At 46.5% G+C, this 24,947-nt stretch overlaps 1 protein-coding gene and 1 long non-coding RNA gene across 4 annotated transcripts in view; one reads left to right on the top strand and one right to left on the bottom strand.

Annotated features, from left to right (window-relative positions):
* Positions 1 to 9,342: 9,342 nt before the first annotated feature.
* Positions 9,343 to 24,947, bottom strand: part of HOPX (HOP homeobox) — a 30,160-nt gene continuing 14,555 nt past the window's right edge. For 2 of the 3 annotated variants that reach the window (XM_059160562.1, XM_059160554.1), the window contains exons 2-3: positions 15,568 to 15,724; positions 9,343 to 10,035 (exon numbers count right to left, since the gene is read on the bottom strand). In XM_059160562.1, the coding sequence (XP_059016545.1) occupies positions 9,958 to 10,035; positions 15,568 to 15,711 (222 nt within the window). In that variant the 5' untranslated portion in view covers positions 15,712 to 15,724 and the 3' untranslated portion in view covers positions 9,343 to 9,957. Of the gene's footprint in view, positions 10,036 to 15,567; positions 15,725 to 16,157; positions 16,319 to 24,947 lie in introns of those variants that run through there. The other variant, XM_059160572.1, reaches the window with a different exon arrangement.
* Positions 16,464 to 24,525, top strand: LOC131823789 (uncharacterized). The gene is made up of 2 exons (XR_009350664.1): positions 16,464 to 17,137; positions 24,073 to 24,525. It is a non-coding gene; the product is annotated as an uncharacterized LOC131823789 (long non-coding RNA).

Raw genomic sequence — 24,947 nt, 5'->3', positions numbered from 1 at the left:
GGGATAAGCTTTAATTTTGGAATAAGTATGCCAGAGAGCTTTTTGCTAGAATGACCTGGCATCACAAATATTTGAGATGCCACTTGGCTTCTCACCTGATGGTGACGATGCCAATAAATGACAGTATCTTTCCCAGACTCTGTGAGATCTGGGTGCTAATGCCTGTTCGCTTTGACAATTATGCTGTTGATCCAAAAGGTCATCATCATCGTTTTGAGGCTTTCATATCTGCCCATTTTTTATGTCATTGGTTGTTTTGATTTATAGCTGTGATTTGAAGGAGAAGCTCTGTATTGGTCAGGGTACTGGCAGGAAATAGATGGCAGAGTGTACTGCAGATGATTCATGAAAGGGCCCTCCGAATATGTGAGAGTATTGTGGGAAACCCACAAGGGGGAGTGAGACATTAAGGCGAATACCAATTACTACTTCTAGGCTTGGAATGGGTCAAGGGAAGGGAGAGGTTATTGGAAAGTGAAGAGATCAATATCTTTGGGAGGGCCTCCTGCTAGAAGCTATGACCTTGCCTAGAAGAACATAGTGGCTGTCAAACCAGGACTCTAAATGGACAGAGACAGGGCAAAACTACACTGACATTACCCTACTCTTATCCTCGGATCTTGCTGCTAGTGAACATCATTGGGTAACTCAACCGGCAGTCAGAGGGAAGGGAGCTTGGTTGAGGCAATCTGTAAATGTCACCCTCCTTGGCCACAGAACTGGGTAGAAAAGGATAGAGAGTGGATCCGGAAGAGCAAATAGGATTGTCCGTTTGTGTGCCTTCACTTTCTTTGTCGATAACTTTAAAACCAGTTAATAGATAGGCAGGTCCTAGATCCATTCTTTAAAGCTACGAACTTTTATTGTTTATGAAACAGGGGGCGCCTGGGTGGCTCAGTGGGTTAAGCCTCTGCCTTCAGCTCAGCTCATGATCTCAGGGTCCTGGGATCGAGCCCCACATCGAGCTCTTTGCTCAGCAGGGAGCCTGCTTCCTCCTCTCTCTCTCTGCCTGCCTCTCTGCCTACTTGTGAGCTCTGTCAAATAAATAATAAAATCTTTTTAAAAAATTTAAAAACAAAAAAGGCAGGCTAGGCTCTATAATGAGATCCTCAAACACTATGACTTTCTCAAAATAAAAGATTATTTCTCTATTGGGCTCCTTCCCGGAAAGGAGTCCAGGGCTGATGTGATGACTTGATGGTGTTCAGTGCTTTGGTAGATATTAGTTCTGTTGAAAAAACATCTCCAGTCTTCCTTCTCTGCAAATAATGGAGGATTATACTTCTTTGCCCTGTTGGGGTTAGAGAGGGCCATGCAGTTTGCTTTAGCCTGTGAAATAGGAGTGTGGAGTGTGCCACAGAAGCATTTAGTTGCCCACGTTTCCCCTTTCACTGAGATTTGCAAGGAAGCACTATTACTACGAAGGACAGCCATACTGAAAAGATTCTCAGAGCTGTAGCAGATTTGTGGGAGAAATAGAGAAATAAAGCATGCTTTTTAAAAAAAATTTTTTTAAATTAACATATAATGTATTATTAGCCCTAGGGGTACAGGTCTGTGAATCACCAGGTTTATATACTTCATAGCACTCACCATAGCACATACTGTCCCCAATGTCCGTAACCCCACCACCCTCTCCCTGGCACCCCTCCCCCCTCCCCCCCTCCCCCCCTCCCCCTGGCACCCCTCAGTTTGTTTTGTGAAATTAAGAGTCTCTTATGGTTTGTCTCCCTCCTGATCCCATCTTGTTTCATTTATTCATAAAGTGTGCTTTTAAGCCACTGGTTGGAGGTCAGTTGTTCATGCAGCTAAACCTGATATTTTTGAAGAATACAGAGACCCGGGCTCCTTCCGTTCTGTTACCCTCCAATCCCTAAGGTATTGCTGTCATTTACATGATCACGACAGCTCATTATCATAGTCCTCTTCTAGTTCAGGGGAAGTGGGATGAGAAACAAGAGGGCACATTATTCTTTTTAGAGGCATGACCCACAAGTAGCACACGTCACTTCCTCAGCCACACCTAGTACTTTAGTTCTCTATTGTGGCAAGACCAGTTATCCCAAAGCTTGGGAGATTCGAACAGCAAACATTTATAAGGGGCAGCTTAGCTGGGTAGGTTACATCTCAAGGGCTGCTGTTATCTGAAGGCTTAACAGGGGCTGGTGGATGCACTTCCAAGCTCACTCACATGGTTGGAGGCAGACCTCTGTCCTTACTGGCTGTTGTCGGGAGGCGTTTGTTGTTTGCCATGTGGGCATCTCCCTAGGGCTGCTCGCCATGGCAGCTGGCTTCCCCCAGAAGGAAGACGATCCCAAAGAGAGACAGACACAGAGACAGAGAAGCTGCAGTGTCTTTTAACCTCATTTCAGAACTGACCCATCATCATTTGTTTCTTTACTGGCCACACAGACCAATCCTAGTACAGTGTGGGGAGGGACTATGGGAAGGTGTGAACAGCAGGAGGTAGAGATCACTGGAGGCATCTTGGAGGCTAAAATACCTCACTGGAAGAGAGGTGAGAAAAGCTAGTCTTCAGCTGGGCAACCATCCCCTCAGATAAAACTATAGGAAGAAGCTGAGAAGGGCTGAGGGGACACATAGAATTCTCTGCCCTTGCCTCTAGCCACACAAATATACATGTGCACTCTCTTTCTCATACATGAATATACATTCTATATCCTAAAAAGATTCTAGGCTTCTGAATTATAGTTTACAGCTGTGGCCCAGAGGGTTCTCATCCTTAGGGTCTCTATCCCCAGAAACTTGCCTTCTTCACTCCCAGACAATGCCAGATTCCCATATAAAATACTTTCAAAGAAAGGAATGGAGAGCGGGAGCTTCCGTCTGGAGGAAAGAGTAAGAAAATCCTTCCCGGGGCAGCTGGGTGGTTCATTCAGTTAAGTGACTGACTCTTGATTTCAGCTCTGGTCATGATCACGGGGTTGTGAGATTGAGCCCCAGGTTGGGTTCTCTGCTCAGCAGGGAGTCTGCTTGGGATTCTCTCTCTCCCTCTCCCCCTGCTCATATCCTTTCTCTCTCTGTTTATTGAAAAAAGAAGAAGAAAAAGAAAACCCTTCTGCATTGCTAATCTGGAACTCCAAGGATGAGTCATATGAACTATGAGTCAGTTTACCATCATATGTAAGGAGTTGGATGAGTTGCATAAATTGAGATTCAAATCTAATGTTTCTTATGTTTTTCTAAATTAAGGTGGTAAACTCTTACAAGAGGCCACATCAAAATCTATATTGACAGGCGCATATCCCCAGTGTAACAGTGCTTAAGTACTTTTAAGCATACAAAATGATGGTGAAGGAGAAGGGAGAAGATCTCTAGAAGCTTCTACTTCTTCATGCCTGTAATCATTTATGTAGAGCACAGCAGCATAGCCCCAGGCTTCATCAAACCCCCAAATCTCGTTCTTTCCTGCCAACAGAAGCAGTGGCTGATGTCCCAGATCTTTGCCCGACTTACATCCACTTCACCATCTCTCAGTACTTCCATCATGGGAAAAGAATGTGACGGTTCAGATTATTTTTCTTATCAGCATTGTTATGGCTAGATACTTTGGCATTGAATTTGGGCAAGGATATAGTTGAAAGTGTTTTAAAATGACCTTTTAGTGGACAGTGGACTCTGGGGAGCAAAGTTCTACATGGAGATGGCAAGGGTTAAGAGACAAGAACAAAATGTCACCCACGACATTTTGTCAGTTCAAAAAGTATGTCTTTAATGTCCATAAATTACCTACTTGTCATCTTGTCCTTTAATGTGCAAAACTAATTTTTTTCTTGAGTCTCCATCAATTGAGAAAAATCTGATACTCTGTCCAATTATTTTCAAGGTTTGTTGGCCTGTAAATTCCTGGGTTTTTTTTTTTTTCTCTTTTTTCAAAATTTGGCTTGGATTCCCTGCTTCTCCTAGATTCTTTTTTTTTTTGTCTTTTAATTCTTATTAGGTTTTTTTTTTTTAAGATTTTATTGATCTATTGATATATATGACAGAGAGAGACAGTGAGAGAGTGGAGGAGTAGGAGAAGACGGAGAAGCAGGCTTCCTACTGAGCAGGGAGCCTGAGCTGGGGCTGGATCCCAGAACTCTGGGATCACGACCCAAGCCAAAGGCAGACGCTTAATAATTGAGCCACCTGGGCGCCCCAGTCCTGGATTCTTAATTACTCTAGTAGCTGGTAGTCTTCCTTCTGTGCACTTGTCTCTTCTTTTCTTTACTCTGACATTAGTCAGGCTCCTTGTGCTGCCAATAACAGATACACAGTAAGAAGAGAATTTCTTGGTTCACAGAGCCTGGATGACTGGGGTAGCCCAAGGGAAGAGTGAGAACCGGGGCCTCCGGACCTGACCTCACTTCCTCTGCTTCTCTTTGAAACCCCATCTCTGCCCGGCTTCATTCTCTTCCACGGCAGAGTGCCCTTCTCTGCGTGGTTGGGTAGAAGGCTACCTGCAACGCCAGCCCTCTTCCTCCTAACTCTCCATGCAAACGCACAGTAGAGAATTACCCCACCAGTTCCAACTGGGAAAACTCTGGTGCAGGACTTTGCCCACATGAGGTCAAGAGCCCTTGCCTTGTTTCAGTCCCTGTGTGTGCAGGGAGATGGCACTGTGATTGGCCAGCGGGGGTCCTGGGTGGGGAGCGTGGGGGGCTCTAACTGCTCTACCAGGACAAAGTGGGAGGAGTTCCCCAAAGGAAAAGGGATGCTGTCACCCCATTACAAGAAGAGAGCAGACGGAAACACACTTTTCTTCAGTCCGCCGTGTGCCAGAAACGCGCCTCCAGCAGTTTCTTCCCCATCCCCTGAAGGATCACCAAGGCAGGGCTTTTGTGGACTAAAGCTTTCCTAAAAGTTGAAGATTTCTTCAATTGTGCCTACAGAAGGAAGCCTCCGGAAAAGCCCCAAAGTACAGGATTCACAGAGCTTCCGGGAGATTCTGGGAAGTGTGTGGTGCCCACAATGGGCATGGAAGCCCAGCGTATCTTCCACGAACCAAATCCTCTACAATAGACTGGTCATCCAGGGAGTAAACTGTTTTCCTGAATTCTGGGAACTGTTCTAGCCACTTAATCACACCCAAGGAGGGGGTCCTGGGAACTTTTTGATATAAAACCTCAAAAGCACGCCACCCTTCAATATATTACACTGCTTACCTCTGGGTAGTGGGGTCATGGGTAATTTTTATGGGTTTTGTTGGGTTTATTGTTTCTCTTTTTTGCTTATCTCTATTTCTGCAATTAATAAATGAAACTGGCTCAAGGCAAGTCAGGAGAAGCAGAGCCTGCTGTCTCCGTCCTCTTTAGGGAGAAATGTGAACCCCCTCGCTGAAGCCTCCTACCTCCTCACCACCAGCCAGCCCTTCATCCTAAGCCTCTGCGGCAGGACCCCATCACACGACCACCACAGTCTCCAGTGAGGATGGAAAAAGGAGTATTTCAGTGTTTTCAGCCTCTACAGTCTTGCTAGAGAAAGGTGGCCACAGAGGAAGGGGCCGGGCGCAATGATCAGTCTAGGCAGCCAGTATGTCTGCAACAGCAGAACCGGGACATCGGGGAAGGCAGAGGGATTGGACGATTGTTCTCGGTCTGGGGTGGGTGTTACCACTCTGGTGTGTGGCGCTGGGTGTCCAGAAGGGACTCCTGATCGTAAAACGTAGAGCTCTGGGCTTTCATTATGACTGCTGTCAGACATCACACACCGATCCCGGTCCCAGTCTCGTTAGTACTTTGCAGTGATAGTAATTATTATTCCTATTTACAAAGTGTTTTTTCCGAGGTAGGATATTGCCATCCTCCTATTACAGTTGAAAAAGTCAACTCAGGAAGCTTAGTACGGGGAACGGATCCACAGGGGCAAGGAGGGCCCTGCAGCTGGCCGTGCCGTGCCGGACAGGACTGCTGCACCAGGAAGGCTGAAGACCCCCAGGTCCGCGAGGGCCTGCCACGGGGATGCCCCGGCCACCAAGGCCTGAGACGAGCTCCAAGGCCACCCATCCTGTGTGCTGCATCCTATGGCGACGAGCCTGCGCGAGTCAGGTTGGGGGAGGCTCATCGTGTCGAACACCAGATGCTCCTAACGGAGGCTGATGGCGAGGCCCCGCTGGGGGACTGGGTGGGCTTCTGGGAGCCGTGCCAGGAAACTGAAGACGGGGGTGGAGGGTGTTGTTGTGCGCTAGTGAAGGACGCGGCAAAGACTCAGCCCAGGACATCGTGAAGGAAAGTACTCCTTCTTCAAAGGCAAGAAATGAATAAATAAAAACTTGGCACTGGTTTAAACAAACTAGTTAGTTAATTAAAAGGACACAAAATCTCATTTTGTCCCAGCGTGGGCCAGTCAAGGACTCTTGACTCTTGGGCCTGAGCAGCACAGGAAGCGATGCGTCTATCACACACTGTACTTCTCAGTCCCAGGGCACACTCTCTGCCCAGCTCGTCAGCTCATCTGAGCTGGATGGTTTGTTCTCGAAACATGTCTCTGGTGTGCTAGGAAGACGTCTGAGGGTCTGAGACCTGGTTTACCATCTCTCTCAGGCCCTGACATGGGTACATCACTGTGCTCTGCATCTGCTTCGCCCACAGTTACGTTTCTCCGTTAGCCAGGGTCTATGAAAGTGCCTTGGAACGAAGAATGTTCTCTCTCTGTAGGTATCTCTTATGTGCACACATTCCTACCTCATCTCTACCTTTCCCCTTTTTCTTTCTTTCTTTTCCTCCCTCCCTTCCTCCCTTCTTTCCAGAAAGTGATGTCAGCATCCAGCAGTGGTGCTGGGAAATGCTCAGGATACCACTTTCTAGGTTGCAGGGGAGCCTGTAGGGGGACATTATTCTTCCAGACCCTGGGTCAATGTGTGTTATTCCCAGAAGAAATGTTTTAAGGTACAGGGAGAGGAAATTTGCCAAGGATGTTTAATGGGTTCTTGTAAACATTTGTATTCTGAATAACTGTTAGTGTTTCTTATTCTGGACTCTTTATTTTAAAGATCTAAAAAAAGTTGTGCCTGCCTTGTAGGTCGGAGTCAGAAGTGTAGACCAGTGATGGGGCGCCTCGGGGGCTCAGGCAGTTAAGCGTTGGACTCTTGATCCCAACTGAGGTCTTGATCTCAGCATCCTGAGTTCAAGCCCCACCCTGGGCTCCATGCTGGGTGTGGATCCTACTTAAAAAAAAAAAAAAAAAAGTACAGACCAGTGTCATTCCAGGGAGGGTTGGCAGACACTGCTAGGGGCCTTTCCAATATCCATCCTCCTTCTTTCTTTTCTTTTTTTTTTTTAGATTTTATTTATTTGAGAGAGAGAGAGCCAGAGAGAGCACAAGTGAGCACAGGGTGGGGGAGGGACAGGGGAGAGCGAGAAGCAGACTCCCCACTGAGCGGGGAGCCCCACCTGAGGCTCTGTCCCAGGGCAACGGGGTCATGGCCTGAGCCAAAGGTAGATGTTTAACCAACTGAGCTCCCCAGGTGCCCCTCTCCCCTTCTTTCTTACTAACAGAACCCTGATTTTGCTTAAGGCAGCCATATGCCCAATTAAAAACGTTCACTTTCCTAGGCTCCCTTGCAGATAGGAATAGCATGGGACTCCATTCTGGCCGATGATATGTAAGTGACAGTTGCCAGGTGAGGGCCTCCAGGAAACCCTTTTTAAAGATCAGAGACTTCACTGGCATTCTACACCCCTCCCCTTTTTTTTGCTTGAAATGCAGACTCAATGGCCAAGCATCCACCTTATAGCCATGAAAACAAAAGCTACAAGTTAAAGAGAGCAAAGTAGGAGACAGAATGACCATAAGTCCTTGACAACAGTAGAGAGGCACTTACTTGCTGATGTTACAGGTAAAAACAGTCAACTAATCAATTAAATAAACAAAAAGCCAATTTGGTTAATCCATTATGGTCAAGTTATTGTCCCATGCAGTGAAACACAATTTTTAAGAAAATATTTATTTATTTACTTATTTATTTGCGGGGAGATGGGAGGGGCAGAGAGAGAATCTTCAAGCAGACTCCCTACGGAGTGCAGAGACTGACTTGGGGCTCCATCTCCCCATCTGTGAGATCATGACCTGAGCCAAAACCCGGAGTCAGCCACTTAACTGACTGAGCCACCCAGGTACCCCAATCAAACACACTTTGAAGTGGTAAGGCCATTAAGACATTAAATGTGCTATGATAAGGGTTGCCTGGGTGGCTCTGTCGGTTAAGCCTCTGCCTTTGGCTCAGGTCATGATCCCCAGGGTCCTGGGATCGAGCCTCACATTGGGCTCTCTGCTCAGCACGAAGCCTGCTTCTCTCTCCCTTTGCAGCTCCTCCTGCTTGTGCACGCGTTCCCTCTCCCTCTCTCTGTCAAATAAATAAATAAATACAGTCTTTAAAAAAAATAATGGGGGCGCTTGGGTGACTCAGTGGGTTAAAGCCTCTGCCTTCGGCTCAGGTCATGATCCCAGGGTCCTGGGATCGAGCCCCGTGTTGGGCTCTCTGCTCCGCGGGGAGCCTGTTTCCTCCCCTCCCTCTCTCTCTGCCTGCTTCTCTGCCTACTTGTGATTTCTCTCTGTCAAATAAATAAAATAAATAATAATAATAATAATAATGTGCTATAGGGGTGCAGGGGTGGCTCAGTAGGTTAAAGCCTCTGTCTTCAGCTCAGGTCATGATCCCAGGGTCCTGGGATCAAGTCCCGCATTGGGCTCTCTGCTCAGCCGGGAACCTGCTTCCCCCTCTTTCTCTCTGCCTGCCTCTCTCCCTGCTTGTCATCTTTGTCTGTCAAACAAATAAATAAAATCTTTAGACAAACCATAAGAGACTCTTAATGTCACAAAACAAACTGAGGGTGGCCGGGGGGAGGAGGGTAGGGCAGGGGTGGTGGGGTGATGGACACTGGGGAGGGTATGTGCTACGGTGAGTGCTGTGAAGTGTGTAAACCTGGTGATTCACAGACCTGTACCCCTGGGGCTAATAATAAATTATATGTGACCCCAAAAAATTATTAAAAAAACATAAATAAATAAAATCTTTAAAAAAAATAATGTGCTATAATAGAAAATGGGTGCAAACTTCCTGTAGGATCTGTGAGACACCAGTGCTGCTCACACTTCCATGTGCCTGTAAAACCCTTGGGGACCTTGTTAAAACCGCAGATGCTGATTTAGTCGGTCTGGATGGGAGTCCGAGGTCTGCCTTTCTCAGAAGCTTGTAGCTAGCGCTGAGGATGCCGGTAGGGACCACACTTTGAGTAGCAAGGACTTGAAAAATGACAGCTCTTTTGTCTGCTCTTACATTGGAGCTATTCTGTTTTTCTTTGATGCGTGGATTATTCAGTTAAAAACCTGCAGAGGACCCAGTACATTTTCAACCAAAAAAGTTTTTATTTAGAATATTTCAGAGACAAAAAGCCGTTCACTTTGTTTAGTAAAATAAATTTAACAAATACATTTAAATAAGGTAAATCGAAGACTTCTGTGGATCTTTTTCCTGTTACTTGGTCTTCTGCCAGTTGGAGTTTTTGACTCCCAGCCTGACTGGGTTCTTTCATAAACTTAACATGAGGGAGGAAGCATTTCCTTCTGACTCTACTTCCCTAAGTTGTTTTCCTCATGTTATGTTTTCAACAGAGGCCTCTGAAATGGATGGTAAAAATAAATTGGTACTGAGATGTGATGGTAAAAGGCAAACTTAGATGATTTTCACACCATCTATTATCAAGAACCAAAAGGAAATGCAAGCCTCACCGCTTCCCAGCCAAGCCACTTCTTTACACAGAAGCTACATGGATTTGCCTAGGGTTACTTTCTTTTCTGGTTATGTACATTAGAAAAATACAATGTTGTGTTAAATAGCAGGACAGCTAACAATGGAACACACAGCACTACACTGAAAAACCAAAAAGCTGGGTTAAGCCGAGGAGAGAAATGGCGGATGGTCTTCATGGAGGGCAGCTGCCAGTGCCCACCATCTCCTCAGTCTGTCACGGATCTGCACTCTGAAGGCAGGCCTTCTGATCGCCGCCACTGAGCCAGACGCTGCTTAAACCATTTCTGGAGGAAGGAAATGTGCAAAATTACCTGTCACATACTGGCAAACTGAACATCCCTTCCTTTTCTAAAAGGTAGCCTCTGTGGCCCAACTGGAAAGGAATGTGTCCACGGGGATGGTTTTTCTCACTGTGACACTTACCTTCCCTGCCCCAGGACATTTGTACATGCTATTTCCTATGCTTAGCATGTTCTGTCTTCATTCTTTATCTGATGATCTCTCTCTCATTCTCAGGCCTCAGCTTAAAAAGAACTTTCTCAATGAAGTCTTCCCTAACCACTTTGTGAGAACCTAAAGCAGGTTCTCCAACCATCTCCTTATTCTCTATTTTAATACTTTGCTACCTTCACAGAACTTTTACCATTTGTAATTACTATGTTTACTCACTTGCTTTTAGTCTACATTTCCTTCTAGGATATAAGATCCACGAAAGCAGAGACGCTTTTCACTTTATCATCACTGATCGCATCCTTGATTGCTAGCACAAGGGCTGCTTCCTCAAGTTCTCACAGACAACTGATCACCGTAGAGATTCCTGTGGGAAGGCCCCGGACTGCAGAGTCCCCAGTGGTCACCTACCCAAGCAACTTGCCTGTTTGTCCCAGTGTGACATGAAATATCATCATTCCCAATGTTTGCCATGATGCATGAAAGGCTGGGAAACAGGAGAATAAAGCGTGAGGTCTGACTTCCCACAGGGCCCTCTGACTCATCGGCTCCCATGAGAATCAGTGTCTGCTGTTTCTGTTTCCTCACTAGTCCCTCCTCGACATTGTTTTTTTAAAAACCCAGTTTCCTCCCGGCCAACCTGATCTACATCCCAGCCTATTCGCCAGCCTGGGTCTCCCGGTCCCCTGTGCACAGAAAACCCCCACCCCTTAGCAGCACGGTAAAAGGCAAGGACCCTGTCCAGAAGCATCGCATCTTGGGGCCTTCCCTAAATCCATGGTCTCTTTTGTGAGATGTGAATATTTGAGAGCTGCATGGCGCCAGTTTCACTAATGAGGTAGCTCTGTGGGGGTTTTGGGGCGACAAGGTCTGATTCAATAAGATTTCCCGTTACTACCGCTGAATACATGGCGACGTTTTCAAGACTGACTAATTAAAACTTGGAGGAGGAAAGTCTCATTTTCTGTCAGGATTCATTTAAGGCAAAATGAGCTGGCCTTATTCAGAAGAGCCACCCATATCTCTATACTAGTAATGAATATTAATGGACAGTTTCCAAAAATAACTTCGGCAAGGACCACATTTGTGAACTGGAAAATTGGCGTCCACATGCCTAACAAAGCGAACCCCGGTGCTGGGGGATGGCACGAGGTTCAAGAAAAGCGTAACAATTTTCTCAAGATACATATTTTAAATCAGGTGGGTATGTAATAATTGGGCAAACGAGTTGCTGTCCAACAAAAACCATCAAACACCTCCTTTTCCCTCCAGAGGTGAGTCTTATCACATCTCCCTCATATCAATACGAACTTTCCACCTGGCTTTATTCGTTTCTTCCTTGTTTCAGTCATCCCCTGGGAAAGACATTCAGCCCTCACTGGCTCATAAATGAATGCCTCATTACCTCACCCCATTGATGGGGATTTATTTACTCTGAGTGAACAGATGATAATTAGACACAGCGGTGGGGAGGGATGGAGGCAAAATAACATTGTTCCTGTCCTTTTCTCTAGTAACTAACATTTTGTTCATTTCAGGGGGAGACCTCTAGAGGTCTTTATTCCACTGATAAAACGTCCAACAACTAAAACCACGGAGTTCTGGGAATAGTCCCAGGGCATTAAGAGGAGATAAAGATACTGGGAACCTCCCTAAGAACCAAGGCCAGCTACACTGGGCTTGAATTTGTGATCATAGAAAATGCCAGGTCTTCCTGACCTCCCCAGGGACTGATAAAAGACCTTTCCCAGCCCCTTCTAACACTGACTTCAAAATAATAAAAGACACAGGGGTTGGGATTCTATAAGGTTTATCTTTTAAATGGAGGAGGTATCTTATTACTGCCACGAGAAGAAAAAAAAAAAAAAAAAACACCCATTCTAGGATCCCAGCAAAGGCAATTTAAAAAGTTATTAACATTAGAGCTCCCTTCATCTCCCTCTTGGTTCCTGCAGGTGTCCCCTCAATAGCAGAGAGCACTGTCCTATAGAGGGACAGTTACGAAGAGGTCATCAGTGTCATCATGTCAGAGAATGTTTCAAACTTCTAATCTCTCCTTCCCCTGCCAAAGTACCAGCAATATGAATCAGCTCTAGTTCATTGTGTCAAACGAGCATCTCATGCTTATTTGAATTGGAATATGACTCCGATTCTAGTAGGGGTGAGGGATCAGGCATAAAAAATAAAATATTATTTTAGCTTTGGGGATCTCTCCCTGTGGAAAGGGGCAACAGAGATAAAGACTAGAAACAGGGACATGCTGACACCAGACACAGCTTATATGTAGGCCCCGTGGCCCTGGCCTTCACGGAGTTATTTAGAATCCCAGCAAAACCTGCTACAATGTAACAGAATTTTATTTATGCCTGAAAGTTTACCATTGGGCATTATATCTCCAGAAGACACTTTAAAAAAATGTAAATGTTGTTTGAGGGGTGCCTGGGTGGCTCAGTTAGGTAAGCGTCCAACTCTTCAGTTCAGGTCATGATCTCAGGGTTGTGAGATCAAGCCCCACATTGGGCTCCTCACTGGGCATGACACCTGCTTAAGATTCTCTCTCTCTCCCTCTCTCCTGCTGCCCTTCCCCCTCTCTAAAATAAATATATGTTGGTTGAGATGATTAAAGAAGAAACCATTCTTACCAAGCCATGCACTTGGGGATGGAGCGAGCTGCAAAAGAGTTTGGGTGGAAAGGATGGGAAATTGGAAAATGGGACCAAAAGCAAGTAAGGGGTGCTAAATGTTGCCTCCTTCTGAGCTCTGGGCTCTCTGATGCTCCCCTGCGGGTCCATACAGGAAGGCAGAGGGCCAAGGAGAGCTGTGGCAGCCCCAGAGAGGAAGAAGGTGTTGGCCCTGTGGCAGGAAAAGGAAGCCAGGGGCCCTGCTCTGAGGCTGACTCACCCCTACACCCACTCATTTCAGGGTTACATCTATCATTTGTTCACTTGAGGATGGTGGCGGGGGCGGGGGCGGGCAATGGAGAGTGGCTGCCGTGTGGTGGAGGGGGGGCAGGTGAACCTGCTGTCAGAAGTCTGACTTGGTAGACTTCAATCACAAAAAGAATTAGGCACCCTTTCTTTCTTCCTGCCCCTCACCTGATTTCATTTCAGTTCTTTCATAGAAGGTGACGGTCAAGAAAAGATTGAACATAGCCGGGATGTCTGTCATGTAATACATAGATTTTTTTCCCCATCTAATACATGGAAAATCCATGTAATCTACGGATTTTTTTTTCCAGGAAAAAATACACCAGAAATGAAATGTTCAGGGCACCTGGATGGCTCAGTGGGTTAAAGCCTCTGCCTTCAGCTTGGGTCATGGTCCCGGGGCCCTGGGATCGAGCCCCGCATTGGGCTTTCTGCTTGGCAAGGAGCCTGCTTCCCTTCCTCTCTCTCTCTGCCTGCCTCTCTTCCTACTTGTGATCTCTGCCTGTCAAATAAATAAATAAAATCTTAAAAAAAAAAAAAGAAAGAAATGGAAGGTTCGGTCCTCGCCTCCATCCCCTAGTCAGTCCCATTCTTTCTCTCTGTGAAGACAACAAGGGAGCTAGAGGAGTCTGGACTGTGACCCAGACTGCCACGGTTCAAATCCCAGCTCTGATACTTCCTAGTTGTGGCCTTGGGCCAGTTATCCAACCTTTCTGTGCCTTGGTTCTCTTATTTGTCCAGCTGGGCTAATGCTACCTACCGCAGAGCCCTGTTGTGACACACAGATGACTTAGTACACAGAGGGCGCCTGGCACAGGACCTGGCAGGGATCAGCCATCACAGAAGGCGACGTAATTATTCTGCCTCACTGGTGACGGTGATTTACCGTGGGAGTAACAGAGGCGGAGAGCAGCTTAGACCCCTAGCTGGAACTGCGCCCACAATAAATCTACAGCCTTTTTAAAAGACACATTATTATCTCTCTGATCACTCCTCTTTTCTAAATATAGTGTGGGGTTTTTAAGTGAGAAAGCTTCAGCAAGCTACACCCTCCGGGGGTTCCAAGAAATATGAACTGCAGGACTTGGGTTACATTAAATCACCTTCCATTAAGTTCTGGTTCTGGGTAGTCTGACAGCTGTTCCCTCCGTCCCTTTTGCTAAAAAGGGATATGCTTGACTTTCTATTTGACCTAGGAATGCGAGGATTTTCTGTGGGCAAATTCTCCAAAGTGCATCTGGCTTAATTAGTAAAAATCATTTTAGGCTTGGGATCCAGGGTCTTGGTTCTAGACTATCCTGGAGCACCCATTACAAGCTTTTAAGGCTCAGCTGAGTATGGCTCAAGGTGAGAAGAGGTCAAAATGCCTGATGCTCTGGTCTATAAAATGGGAAAAATAAGACCGTCTCTGCTTTAGAGCTGAGACTACAATTGTGGAAGTGCTTTGGGCTCCCCTGGGAGAGATGCTAGGGCAGTTCCAAGTAGTGTTATCATGCATAACTAATTGTCTTTCCATCACCAGGGGGAAAATAGAAGTTAGAAAAACTCTGGATAGAGTTGTGGGTTTTTTTGTTTTTTTGTTTTTTTGTTTTAAGTCAGCGGAAGGAGCCAACATTGCACCTAGAGGTTAATAATCGTGAGCAGTGTTGCATTCTCTAAACAATATTCCGAATAACATAGGAACTCTTAAAAATAGATAAATGAATCAGCGCACTTAATGGGACATCTGCTTCCACTCCCTTCAGTTGTAATGTCAGATGCTTTGCTTCTTGGAAAACTCCAGAAAAGGACTACATCTTAGAGCCCGGGAATTTTTTAAAATATGAAATCTCCCTGACTATATACAATCTTAGCTCTGCCGCTAAGGGGAAGCCGTGCGTGATACGGTGGAAAGACCCTTGCTATCCTGGCAACTCTCTCCCTCTTGGCCTCAGTTTCCTCGTTTGCCAACGCGAGGACCGAATTTACAGCCGATCGCTCAAGACCCTTCGCGCCTCTCGAGAACAGATTTGAGAGCGGGGGCCTCCGAGGGCGCACAAGTCACCTCTTCGGAAGGTTTTGCTCACCGCCCTGGGGAGAAATTGAGCTGCGGGAGGAGGAGGAAGCCAGGCGAGAGTGGACCGGGGCCGCAGCTCCCGAGCCGGAGCAGGGAAGGCGCGCTCCTCCCGGCCGGCGGGGGAGCGCAGCGCAGCGAAGCGCGGAGAAGGGTGGTCGTGAGGATTCTGAACGGTCCTGGGCTGGGGCTGGGGGCGCGGACGGGGCGCGCGGAGCCGGATCGCCGGGATGCGGCGGGGGGAGCGCGGCGGCGACCGGGCTCCCCCCGGGGTGCGGCCGGTAGCGACGGCAGGTCGGAGAAGGGCGAGCGGCACCCCTGCGTGCGCGAGACGGCCCCGGCAGGCCAGGGTCGGGGGAAGGGCGTGCGGAGCGCGCCGGGCTCACCTGGGTCTCCTCCTCGGAGAGGCCGGCCTCGGCCGCGATGAGGCACAGCGTGGTGGGGTCCGGGTGCTTGTTGACCTTGTTGAAATTGTACTCCAGGATCTCCACCTGGTCCTGCGTGGGGCCGCTCGAGGTCTCCGCCGACATGGTCCCGGCGCGGCTGCGGGGAGGCAAGCAGCGGCTGCGGTGAGCGCGGCGGCGGGCGGGGACGGAGATCGCGGGCGCGGGGCCGCCCCTCCCGCGGGCGCACGGTCGCGCGAGTCCCCCGCCGAGCCTCCCGAGGGTCCGCCGGCCGAGCCGCGCGTCTCCGGGCCTCCGGGCCTGCCCGGGACTGGGGGCGGTGCGGGGCGGTTCTCACGGCAACTTTCCCCGGGGCCCGGGCCCGGGCCCGGGGCGGCGGCGGGAGGAAGATGACGCGGCGCGCCCTCCTGACCCCGAGGCTCTGGGGACTACGCGGGAGGGGAAGAAGCGCGGCGGCGATTTTGAAAACCGCCTTCAAATCCCGCCCCCCCCCCCCCCCCCCGCCCCACCGCGGGAGAGGGAGCTGCGCGGGGACAGCCCCGACAGGTCGCGGGGGTGGGGACACGTCTCACCGGTCCGCGCGCCCTTCTGCCTCTCAAGTGGTTTCTAGCCCAGGAGGGCAGGTGCTCCCCACCCCTCCTCCAAAGAAACGACCCAAAGGACGGAAGTTACTTCTTAAAGTTGGGGAGCTGGAGCGGCGCTTCCCATCTCTGCCTCTTACAGAGCTGGCGACAGCGTCCGCAGAGATGTCGGGTCCGCCCGCCCGTGCTGGGACCGGGAATTGAGCATCGGGAGAAATGTCCCCTGGAGGGCTTGTGTGAGTCACTCTGCAATCTGCCACCTCCTCTGCCATCCCGCCCACCCCGTCTCCCCCCGAAGCCAAGAATCCACGGCCTCCAGTCACTGCGGCTGGTCGCTGGCCTTGCGTGGTCTGGACACGGTGGCGTAGCTACTGCCGGGAGCCCCCTGCACGACCAGCTTCAAAGTCTCTTGTATTTCCTTACTTCAGAGCCAAACACTGCTCTGGCAGGTTTGGGGTACCAAGACTGCCTGCTGCATCCTCTCCATGTCTAAACAGCCTCTGAACTGGGTCCAAAAAAAGGGGGTGCAGACGTGCGTCCCTTCTCTCCCTTCCCACCATTTAAGAGGTACCGAGGTGCCGGACGTTGCAGTCTGGAAGCTGTCCCGGAGGATTTGGCAGAGACAGGTCAGGGCTCGACTTCGCTGGCAGTAAAAGAGAAGCGCAAGTGTGGGAATCAGGTTGGTTTGTTGTTTAAACAAACCATTGTAAAATTATCCAGCACAGTCCTGAGTCAGTTTTGAGGTGGTTTGTGCCTGGGGAGGAGCCGCAGTCTGCCTAGGAGCCTGCCTAACGTCCCTGATACTGGGACACGGTTTTCTGGGACCTGCCTCCTGCGCTCCCTGATAAAGGTCTTTACCGCTCTTCGGGGTCACTTGGAGAGGCTTGCAGGGAGGACAAGAAGCCATTCTACTGAGAGGGAGTCTTGGGCTCAAGGCACTGGTTAGGTCAGGAGGAAATCTCTGTTTTTAGGTGAGTTATATGCCCCCTCCCCCATTTAAAAATCTGTACTGGTGATTCTAGGTCAGAAACACCTCCTCTCCTGTTGGCACCTGTCTCCCCTTTTCTTTGAGCCAGAAGTTCAGATCTGGAAAGAACCTTAGAGATGACCATTTTCAGTCCTCTCCTGGAAAAACCCAGGAGAATGAGGCACAGGAAGACTTCCTATTCCAGCGTGCCCAGTTAACGACCAGCACCCTAGAGGGGAGAGCCTTAGTTTTGGTTTCGGTCCTGCACTCTTCGAGACCCTTCTCAGGAGGCCATCCTGTCTTTAATCTGGCAGAAAAGATCAGGGGGGCAACAGTTTAAAGGCAGAGGCTTTGGAAAGAGCATTGACTGTCCTGATAGGATACCAACTCCAGCCTAATCTGCCCACTGGAAACACCCACCACTGCTCATTTTGCCCAGAAGAGTATAGGAGAGGAGACACTACTGCCTCGGATTTTATTTCTTGGAAACCTTCCATCTAATCCCATGGACACAGTTATGCTGCCTCTTTTCTAGGAGAATTTTTGCTTTGTAGAATTCTCAGTCCTTCAGAAATATGAACCAAGCACATAGATTTCTAAACTGGACTCAGATTCAAGGACTGCTCTGCATGTACTTATCTCTTTTTGTTACATACTATTACGTAACTCAGAGGCTCTTACTGTCCTTACATTTAATCAGGTGCATTTTCTTTTCTATTTGTGTGGCTTCCTGTTACAGGACTTTGTATAAGGTTTCATGGGTAGCTTCCGGTTGACTTCAAAGTTCTCCGTGGGTTAGTTGGCTAAGGGCCACTGGACTTGTTTGGCTGCTAAGGAGACTTGTGGGAGGTCCATGTGAACGTACCTACTTCTCCAAGATACACCGAACAAACAAATCTGACCTCTAGAGTGAGATCCACCTGCTGTTTCTCCACAAAACCTCTGTCCTTCCAGCCCTTGTCGGTGGACAAGTGTTTACGGCTGTTGCTTCATTTCTTCTCTCCTTCGCTCTCTTTTCAAGGAAATGTAAAAACCAAATCACCCTGGTAACCTGGGCCTTATAAAGCTTCTCAACTCTTTCCAGTAAGCAAACTGTTGAAAAGCCTCTCTGAAGGTAGTCTAGACAATTTCAGATGAAAAGAACTAAACATATTTTTAAAGCTCCTTAAACTTTAATCTCAACACAAGTTCTGTTGTCGCGGTTGTTATATTCATAACTTATGGAACATTCAAAGAGTAATGCGTCCTGTAGTCGTGTTTTCTTTCGTGGTCAAGGGAAGACAAAACCTTTTCAAAAGGTTAAATGAAAATGGCCGGCTTTTTCCTAATTAATCCCAACACCTGGTTGGCGATTTGGCAATTGTCCCCTAACCTGATTGTTATTTTAAAGCTATTTCCCTGTATGAGCTAGCTCGCAGACAGTGCTACAAACTCGTAGAAATTCTACGAGTTCTACAAATTCTACAGGTTCTACAAACCTGCAGAAATTGCTGTGAGCTCACAGTCTCCCAGCCATCGGACTTCTTTGTAAAGCCACTAGTAGCAAACCAAATAGTTATTAGTGGTAGATACTCATAGACAGTCCTGTGGTGAGCTGGCCAAAAGAGAAAAAAGCCATGGAATCATTTTTTAAGGCCATCTTCCAAGTTTCTTTGGCCCAAATTTCCTTCGTGTTCACTGCAGACTTCCACGTACCCATGGGCCCTTGAAGCATTAGTATTTTCTTAAGTGAGGAAAATGTGCTGTGCTGCCCAAGAGAAGTGGAGGTTCTTCATTTATCACTTGCTGAACTACTCTGGACAGGGTACCAGGGGCAGCACCCAAGCTGTCAGTGTGTCTCAGGATGGACAAACAGGGGATGCCTAGGTAGCTGAGTGGCTTGAACGTCTGACTCTTGATTTCTCCTCCGGCCATGATCTCAGGGTCCTGGGATCTGGCTCCACACTCATCGCGGAGTCTGTGGAGTCTGCTTGGCTTTCTCTCTCTCCCTTTCCCTCTGCCCCTCTCCCACCCTCTCTCTTTCTCTGTCCCCAATGAATAAATCTTACAAAAAAAAAAAAAAATAGGAATGGAATATTGATCGGCCTCTCCAGACTAACAGGAAGTCTGCTTTCAAAAGAGAGTTTTTGTTTGTTTGTAATGTCCTTAAGCTTCAATCAGTAGCTCTCATGCCTGGCTGGGCTTCGGGGTCACTTGTAGAAATGTCCAGGGCCCCCCCGAAGTCCTCCTGAATCAGAATCTACTTTAGGAACCCAGTGGGGAAGGGATATAAAAAAATATCTCAGCTCTTATTTACAAGATTTTGTAATTTAATCATTAAAATCGATGATAAAATACCTGTAAAAATGCATTAAAATATTTTGTGCCTCTGATGCTGTGTATCATCTCAACAGTTGAGCAGATGGTAGGTTGAGGAGGTTTTAAAGGAATAAAGGTAAAAAAAGATTCTATTTATTTACTTCAGAGAGAGATTGGGGACCAGCAGAGGGAGAGGGAGAGAGATCCCCAAGCAGATTCCTTGTTGAACGTGGAGCTGGATGTGGGGCTCAGTCCTACAACCCTGAGATCAGGTCATGAGCCAAAACCAAGAGTCATGCCAAAACTATGCTTAACTGACTGAGCCACCCAGCTGCCCTTAAAGGAATAAAGTTTTTATAATACACAAATACACCCCAGAAAAAAAAAAATTGGGGACCATGTTATTAATTTTTTTTTAAAGATTTTATTTATCCATTTGAGAGAGAGACAAACAGTGAGAGAAAGCCTGAGAGGGGAGAAGGTCAAAGGGAGAAACAGACTCCCCATGGAGCTGGAGCCCAATGAGGGACTCGATCCTGGGACTCTGGGATCATGACCAGAGCTGAAGGCAGTTGCTTAACCAACTGAGCCACCCAGGCACCCACTATGTTATTACCCTTTTTATATGTACGGTCAGGAATGGGGAAATTGCCTTTAAAATTATGAATTATTGGGGCACCTAAGTGGCTCAGTCAGTTAAGTCTGTGACTTCGGCTTAGGTCATGATCTCAGGGTCCTGGGATGGAGCCCCCACCTTGGGCTCCATGCACAGTGGGGAAGACTGCTTGTCCCTCTGTCTCTCCCTCTGCCCCTTCCCCTGCTTTTTCTCTCTCACACACAAATAAATAAAATATTTTAAAAAATAATGAATTATCCAGAGAAATTTTCTCCTGCTTTCAAAAATTTAGAAATAATATAAAACCCTTTAAAAATCTTTCAGAAAAATGTATTTTTATATTAAAATCAGAATTTAAGAAGGCAGGTCATTAAAAGAAAAATTCCACTTCATACAAATATGTGTAATTGATTTAGAAGCCAAAAATTATAGTGGAGAATATTTGACAAACTTGACAAATGATTGCCCTTCTCCTATTTCTTAAAGTTTCCTGTGAGAGAACTGCTAAAATTTAAGTTATCATTTATATGGATAACTTGTATAATAGAATTTAAAACTGAACATTAGACTATGAATATACCATATACATATAACATAAAAGGATTCTGAATAGAAATATAAATATACATATATATATTTTAAAGATTTTACTTATTTACTTGACAGAGAGAGAGAGAGATCACAAATAGGCAGAGAGGCAGGCAGAGAGAGGGAGGAAGCAGGCTCCCCGCTGAGCAGAGAGCCCGATGCAGGGCTTGATCCCAGGACCCTGAGATCATGACCCAAGCCGAAGGCAGAGACTTAACCCACTGAGCCACCCAGGCACCCCCCAAAATATATTCTTAAATGCTATTATTCATTCTAGTTTTACATATTTAAAAAACTAAAAAAAAAAAACAATAAATAATAACTGATTATATGTAAATTATGGCACTACAGATGATGTAAAGTTTTTTCCTTTGTATCTTTTTCTGGTTTTCTCCATTTTCTATAATGAGCATTTATTACTTTGAAATTAAAAAGTTTATTTTTTCTTAATAAGGTATCCCTGATAAGACCAATGATCCATCTTGCTCAGTTTTATCTGATTATTGGGAACAAATTACATTTTCAGTGCCTGGGTGGCTCAGTTGTTAAGAGTCTGCTTTTGGTTCAGGTCATGATCCCAGGGTTTTGGGATCAAGTCCCACATCGAGCCCCACATCGGGCTCCCTGCTTGCCAGAAAGCCTGCTTCTCCCTCTCCCTACTCCTGCCTGTGTTCCCTCTCTCGCTGCCTCTCACTCTGTCAGATATATAAATAAAATCTTTTTTTAAAAATGACATTTTCAGGGAAAGCATGGAAGTTGTTTTCTATCAAGTCTACCTAGAAGATTAGGGAAGTAGGTACTTTCATTTTGAAAGACATTAGGTATTAAAAGGATTATTTGTAATATACATGTAAGTTATGAAGAATAACATCAGTGAACCCCATCCAATTTAAAAATTAAATCATGACCAAGACTATGGAAGCTACTTGTATTTCCTTCCCAATCCCACCCTTATGGCTTATTTGCTCCCAGAGGAAATCAAGATTCTACCTCTTGTATTAATCATTCCCTTGATTTTTAAATTAGTTCTATCACATATGTATGGATTCCTGAAAGAACATATTATTTTAGCTTTGTATATTTTTGAATTGTATAAAAGTAGTATTTTATGTGATTATTCTGTGAATGCTTTTTTCCCACCAACATGTGGGAAAAAGATGAATCTTTCCAAGATGCATCTATATATCTGCATGTAGAGAAGTTCATTTGTATTCGTTCATGTTTCCATTTCGTGAATATACTATAATTTAGGTCTTTTCCTGCTGGTGGATATTTGGATTGGTTTCAGTTTTTTGCTATTACGAACACTGCCTCTTAGAACTTCTTTTTTAAATATTTTCTTTATTTATTTGAGAGAGAGAACAAACAGGAGTAGAAGGAGAGGGAGAAGCAGGCTCCCTGCTGAGCAGAGAGCCTGCCATGGCGGGGCTCAATCCCAGGACCCTGAGATCATGACCTGATGGAAAGGTAGAGGCTTAACCTACTGAGCCACCCAGGTGCCTCGGGAACATTTAATCATATGTCTTCTGAAGTGAATCTGGGAGGGTTTCTCTAGGGAATACATGTGTGGAACAGGTCACAAGATATGTGACTTTTTTTTTCTTTAAAGATTTATTTATTTTAGGGAGAGAGAGTGTGTGTGTGTGAGCAGGGAAAGGGGTAGAGGGAGAGAGAGAATCTCAAGCAGAATCCCTGCTGAGCAGGGAGCCCTACTTGGGGCTCGATCTCAAACCCTGAGATCATGACCTGAGCCGGAAATCAAGAGTCGGCCGCTTAACCCACTGACTCACCCAGGAGCTCCAAGATATGCGGCTTTTAACTTTATAACAAATTATCAACTTCTTTTCCAAATTTCTTTTGAACAAAACTGTACAAACCGTGCATAGCATTTCCTTTGCCCCACCTCCTCATTAATACTGCCAGACTTTTAAATTTTTGCCAAAATTGTTATGTCTTCTTTTCATGCGTGAGTAATACCTAAATCTCTTTCAGCTATTTGTGTATGCAGCTTGCGTAAGTTCTCGGGGCTAAAGGCTCCATATGTTTACTATTTACTGTGTAAAAGTATTTCCTGTTCCAACCAAGCAAGAGATTTGAGGTATTTTTTGAGAGTTTAGGGTTGTCTCTAGGGTAGCTTGTTCTTTCCATGGGTCACCAAAAACAATGCAAAAGATGTATGGAAAACCAATTATAGTAGATCTTTTGTCGGTCTGATTCTAAAAATGTTCCTATTTTCCCTTTTACAGAGTTCCTGGAAGTCAGGACTTGATTCCGTGCTCAAAAAAAAAAAAAAAAAAAAAGTTAAAAAAAACCAACCCATGTTAACCATATCAATTATCCACCCCTCCATCCCCCACCCCTGCAAAGTGAATATCAAAGTCTCCGAATGAAAACAATGGGTATGAATTTCAAATGACCCAGGAAAAGAAAAAGAAAGGATGTAGGGATAGACAGGAAGTCTGAAAGAGACTGTTAGGCTGTGGGTTTAAAACGGTATAAACATGAAAAACCAGATAACGTGCTCAAGGGTTTGGCCTGCGATGCCATGAGCACGGGGTGCTGAACCCCAGTTCAAAAACGAGTTGTTATTAGTTCTTTGGGTCTGTCTCTCTCAGTAATCAGAATGGAATTAGTCCTGTTTTGCAGTTGAGAAAAGTTAGCATCGGCAGAAGGCTCGGAATCCTACCTTTTATTCTGGCCTAGGCAGGAAATGTAGTTTGTAGTATCTTGTAGTTTGTGGTATCTTGGGCAACAACATTGATTTATACCTTTAACATATATTCTCGGGGCGCCTGGGTGGCTCAGCCAGTTAAGCAGCTGACGCTTGATTTAGGCTCAGGTCATGGGTTCAGGATCATGAGATCAAGCCCTGCATCGGGCTCCAAGCTCAGCGTGGCGTCTCCTTGTCCCACTCCCTCCGCTTCACCCCTCCCTACATCCCCACTTGCTTCTACTCTTTCATTCTCTCTCTCAAATAAATAAAATCTTAAAAAAAAATATATATATATATATATATATATATATATATATATATATATATATATATATTTCCCTATGCTCTACTGATGTCAGAGATTCTCAGATATCACTGGATCACCTGTTTGGATTGTGAGGTCTAATTGGCCTTGTTGTCCGTTATTTTAGCGACTAGCAGGTGCTGGTGGCAGCCAGGCTTTCCCAGTGTGGGGCAAGCACTGCTGACTGGCTGTGGTCTCTGCAGCCTCATTCCTTTAGCTGCTTCTGCAGGCTTCTTAGAAACCTCCCCACGTCTCCTGAGAAAGCCTGGCGTCTGGCTGACACAAGGTCACAAGCATAACAGACTTGCCCATCTCCGGTTTTGTTCTGACTCTGTTGTTTGGGGCATGGATAAATTGGGGACATTTGTTCAAGTTTGTACAGTAAGATCTGAGTTCCTAGCTTTGGACTCTGTGTAACAGCTTCAGGTGCATGGAGAACCCCCGGCAGCTCACAGCGACATGCACGCATCCTCCCAGAACATGCTGCACTTGACTCAATGAGGCAGGAAGACTGAGAGGCCAACTTGTCCTTGAACACGTGCCATTCCAGCCGGTCGCCGGCCCACCCCATCCCAAGGACCTCCCTGTGCCCCTGGGCTCTGTCAGGCGAAGGTATCATCAGGTTTGGTTTTTGATGCTTCAGCCCTGCTGTGAGATGGCATCTCTCTTTGCAGCTGGAAATCCAAGGCTTTAAAATATGAAGTCCTGGGGCGCCTGTGTGACTCAGTGGGTTAAAGCCTCTGCCTTTGTTTGGGTCATGATCTCAGGGTCCTGGGATCCTCTGCTCAGCAGGGAGCCTGCTTCCTCCTCTCTCTCTGCCTGCCTCTCTGACTACTTGTGATCTCTCTGTCTCTGTCAAGTAAATAAATAAAATCTTAAAAAAAAAATATGAAGACCTGCCTTCTTTTAACTTCCTCCTATCTGACATGTGCTGTTACGTGCTGTGTAGAGCTGCTAATTCACTGTACTACTTCTCAGGAATTCCACTTTCAACTTGCTTTCCGCTTGCTTTTGAACCCCCCTATTCCAGGAAACCCAGCAAAATGAAGAGCAAAGTGAAATTTGACTTACTACAGTCCTGAGGACAAACAATTAAAAGCCCCAAGTACTGATCATTCAAGACATCACTTTGGGGGCAACTGGGTGGCTCTGTTGGGTAAGTGTCTGATACTTGAGCTCGGCTCAGGCCTTGACCTCAGGGTTGTGAGTTCAAGCCCTGAGTTGGGGTCCATGCTGGTTGTGGGGCCTACCTAAAAAGAATAAAACAAGGGGCGCCTAGGTGACTCAGTCATTAA

The sequence above is a fragment of the Mustela lutreola genome, chromosome 1 (genome assembly GCF_030435805.1).
Source record: "Mustela lutreola isolate mMusLut2 chromosome 1, mMusLut2.pri, whole genome shotgun sequence".
Lineage (NCBI taxonomy): Eukaryota > Metazoa > Chordata > Mammalia > Carnivora > Mustelidae > Mustela > Mustela lutreola.
Note: the sequence above shows the minus strand (reverse complement) of the source record. Positions and strands in the feature narration are given on the sequence as shown.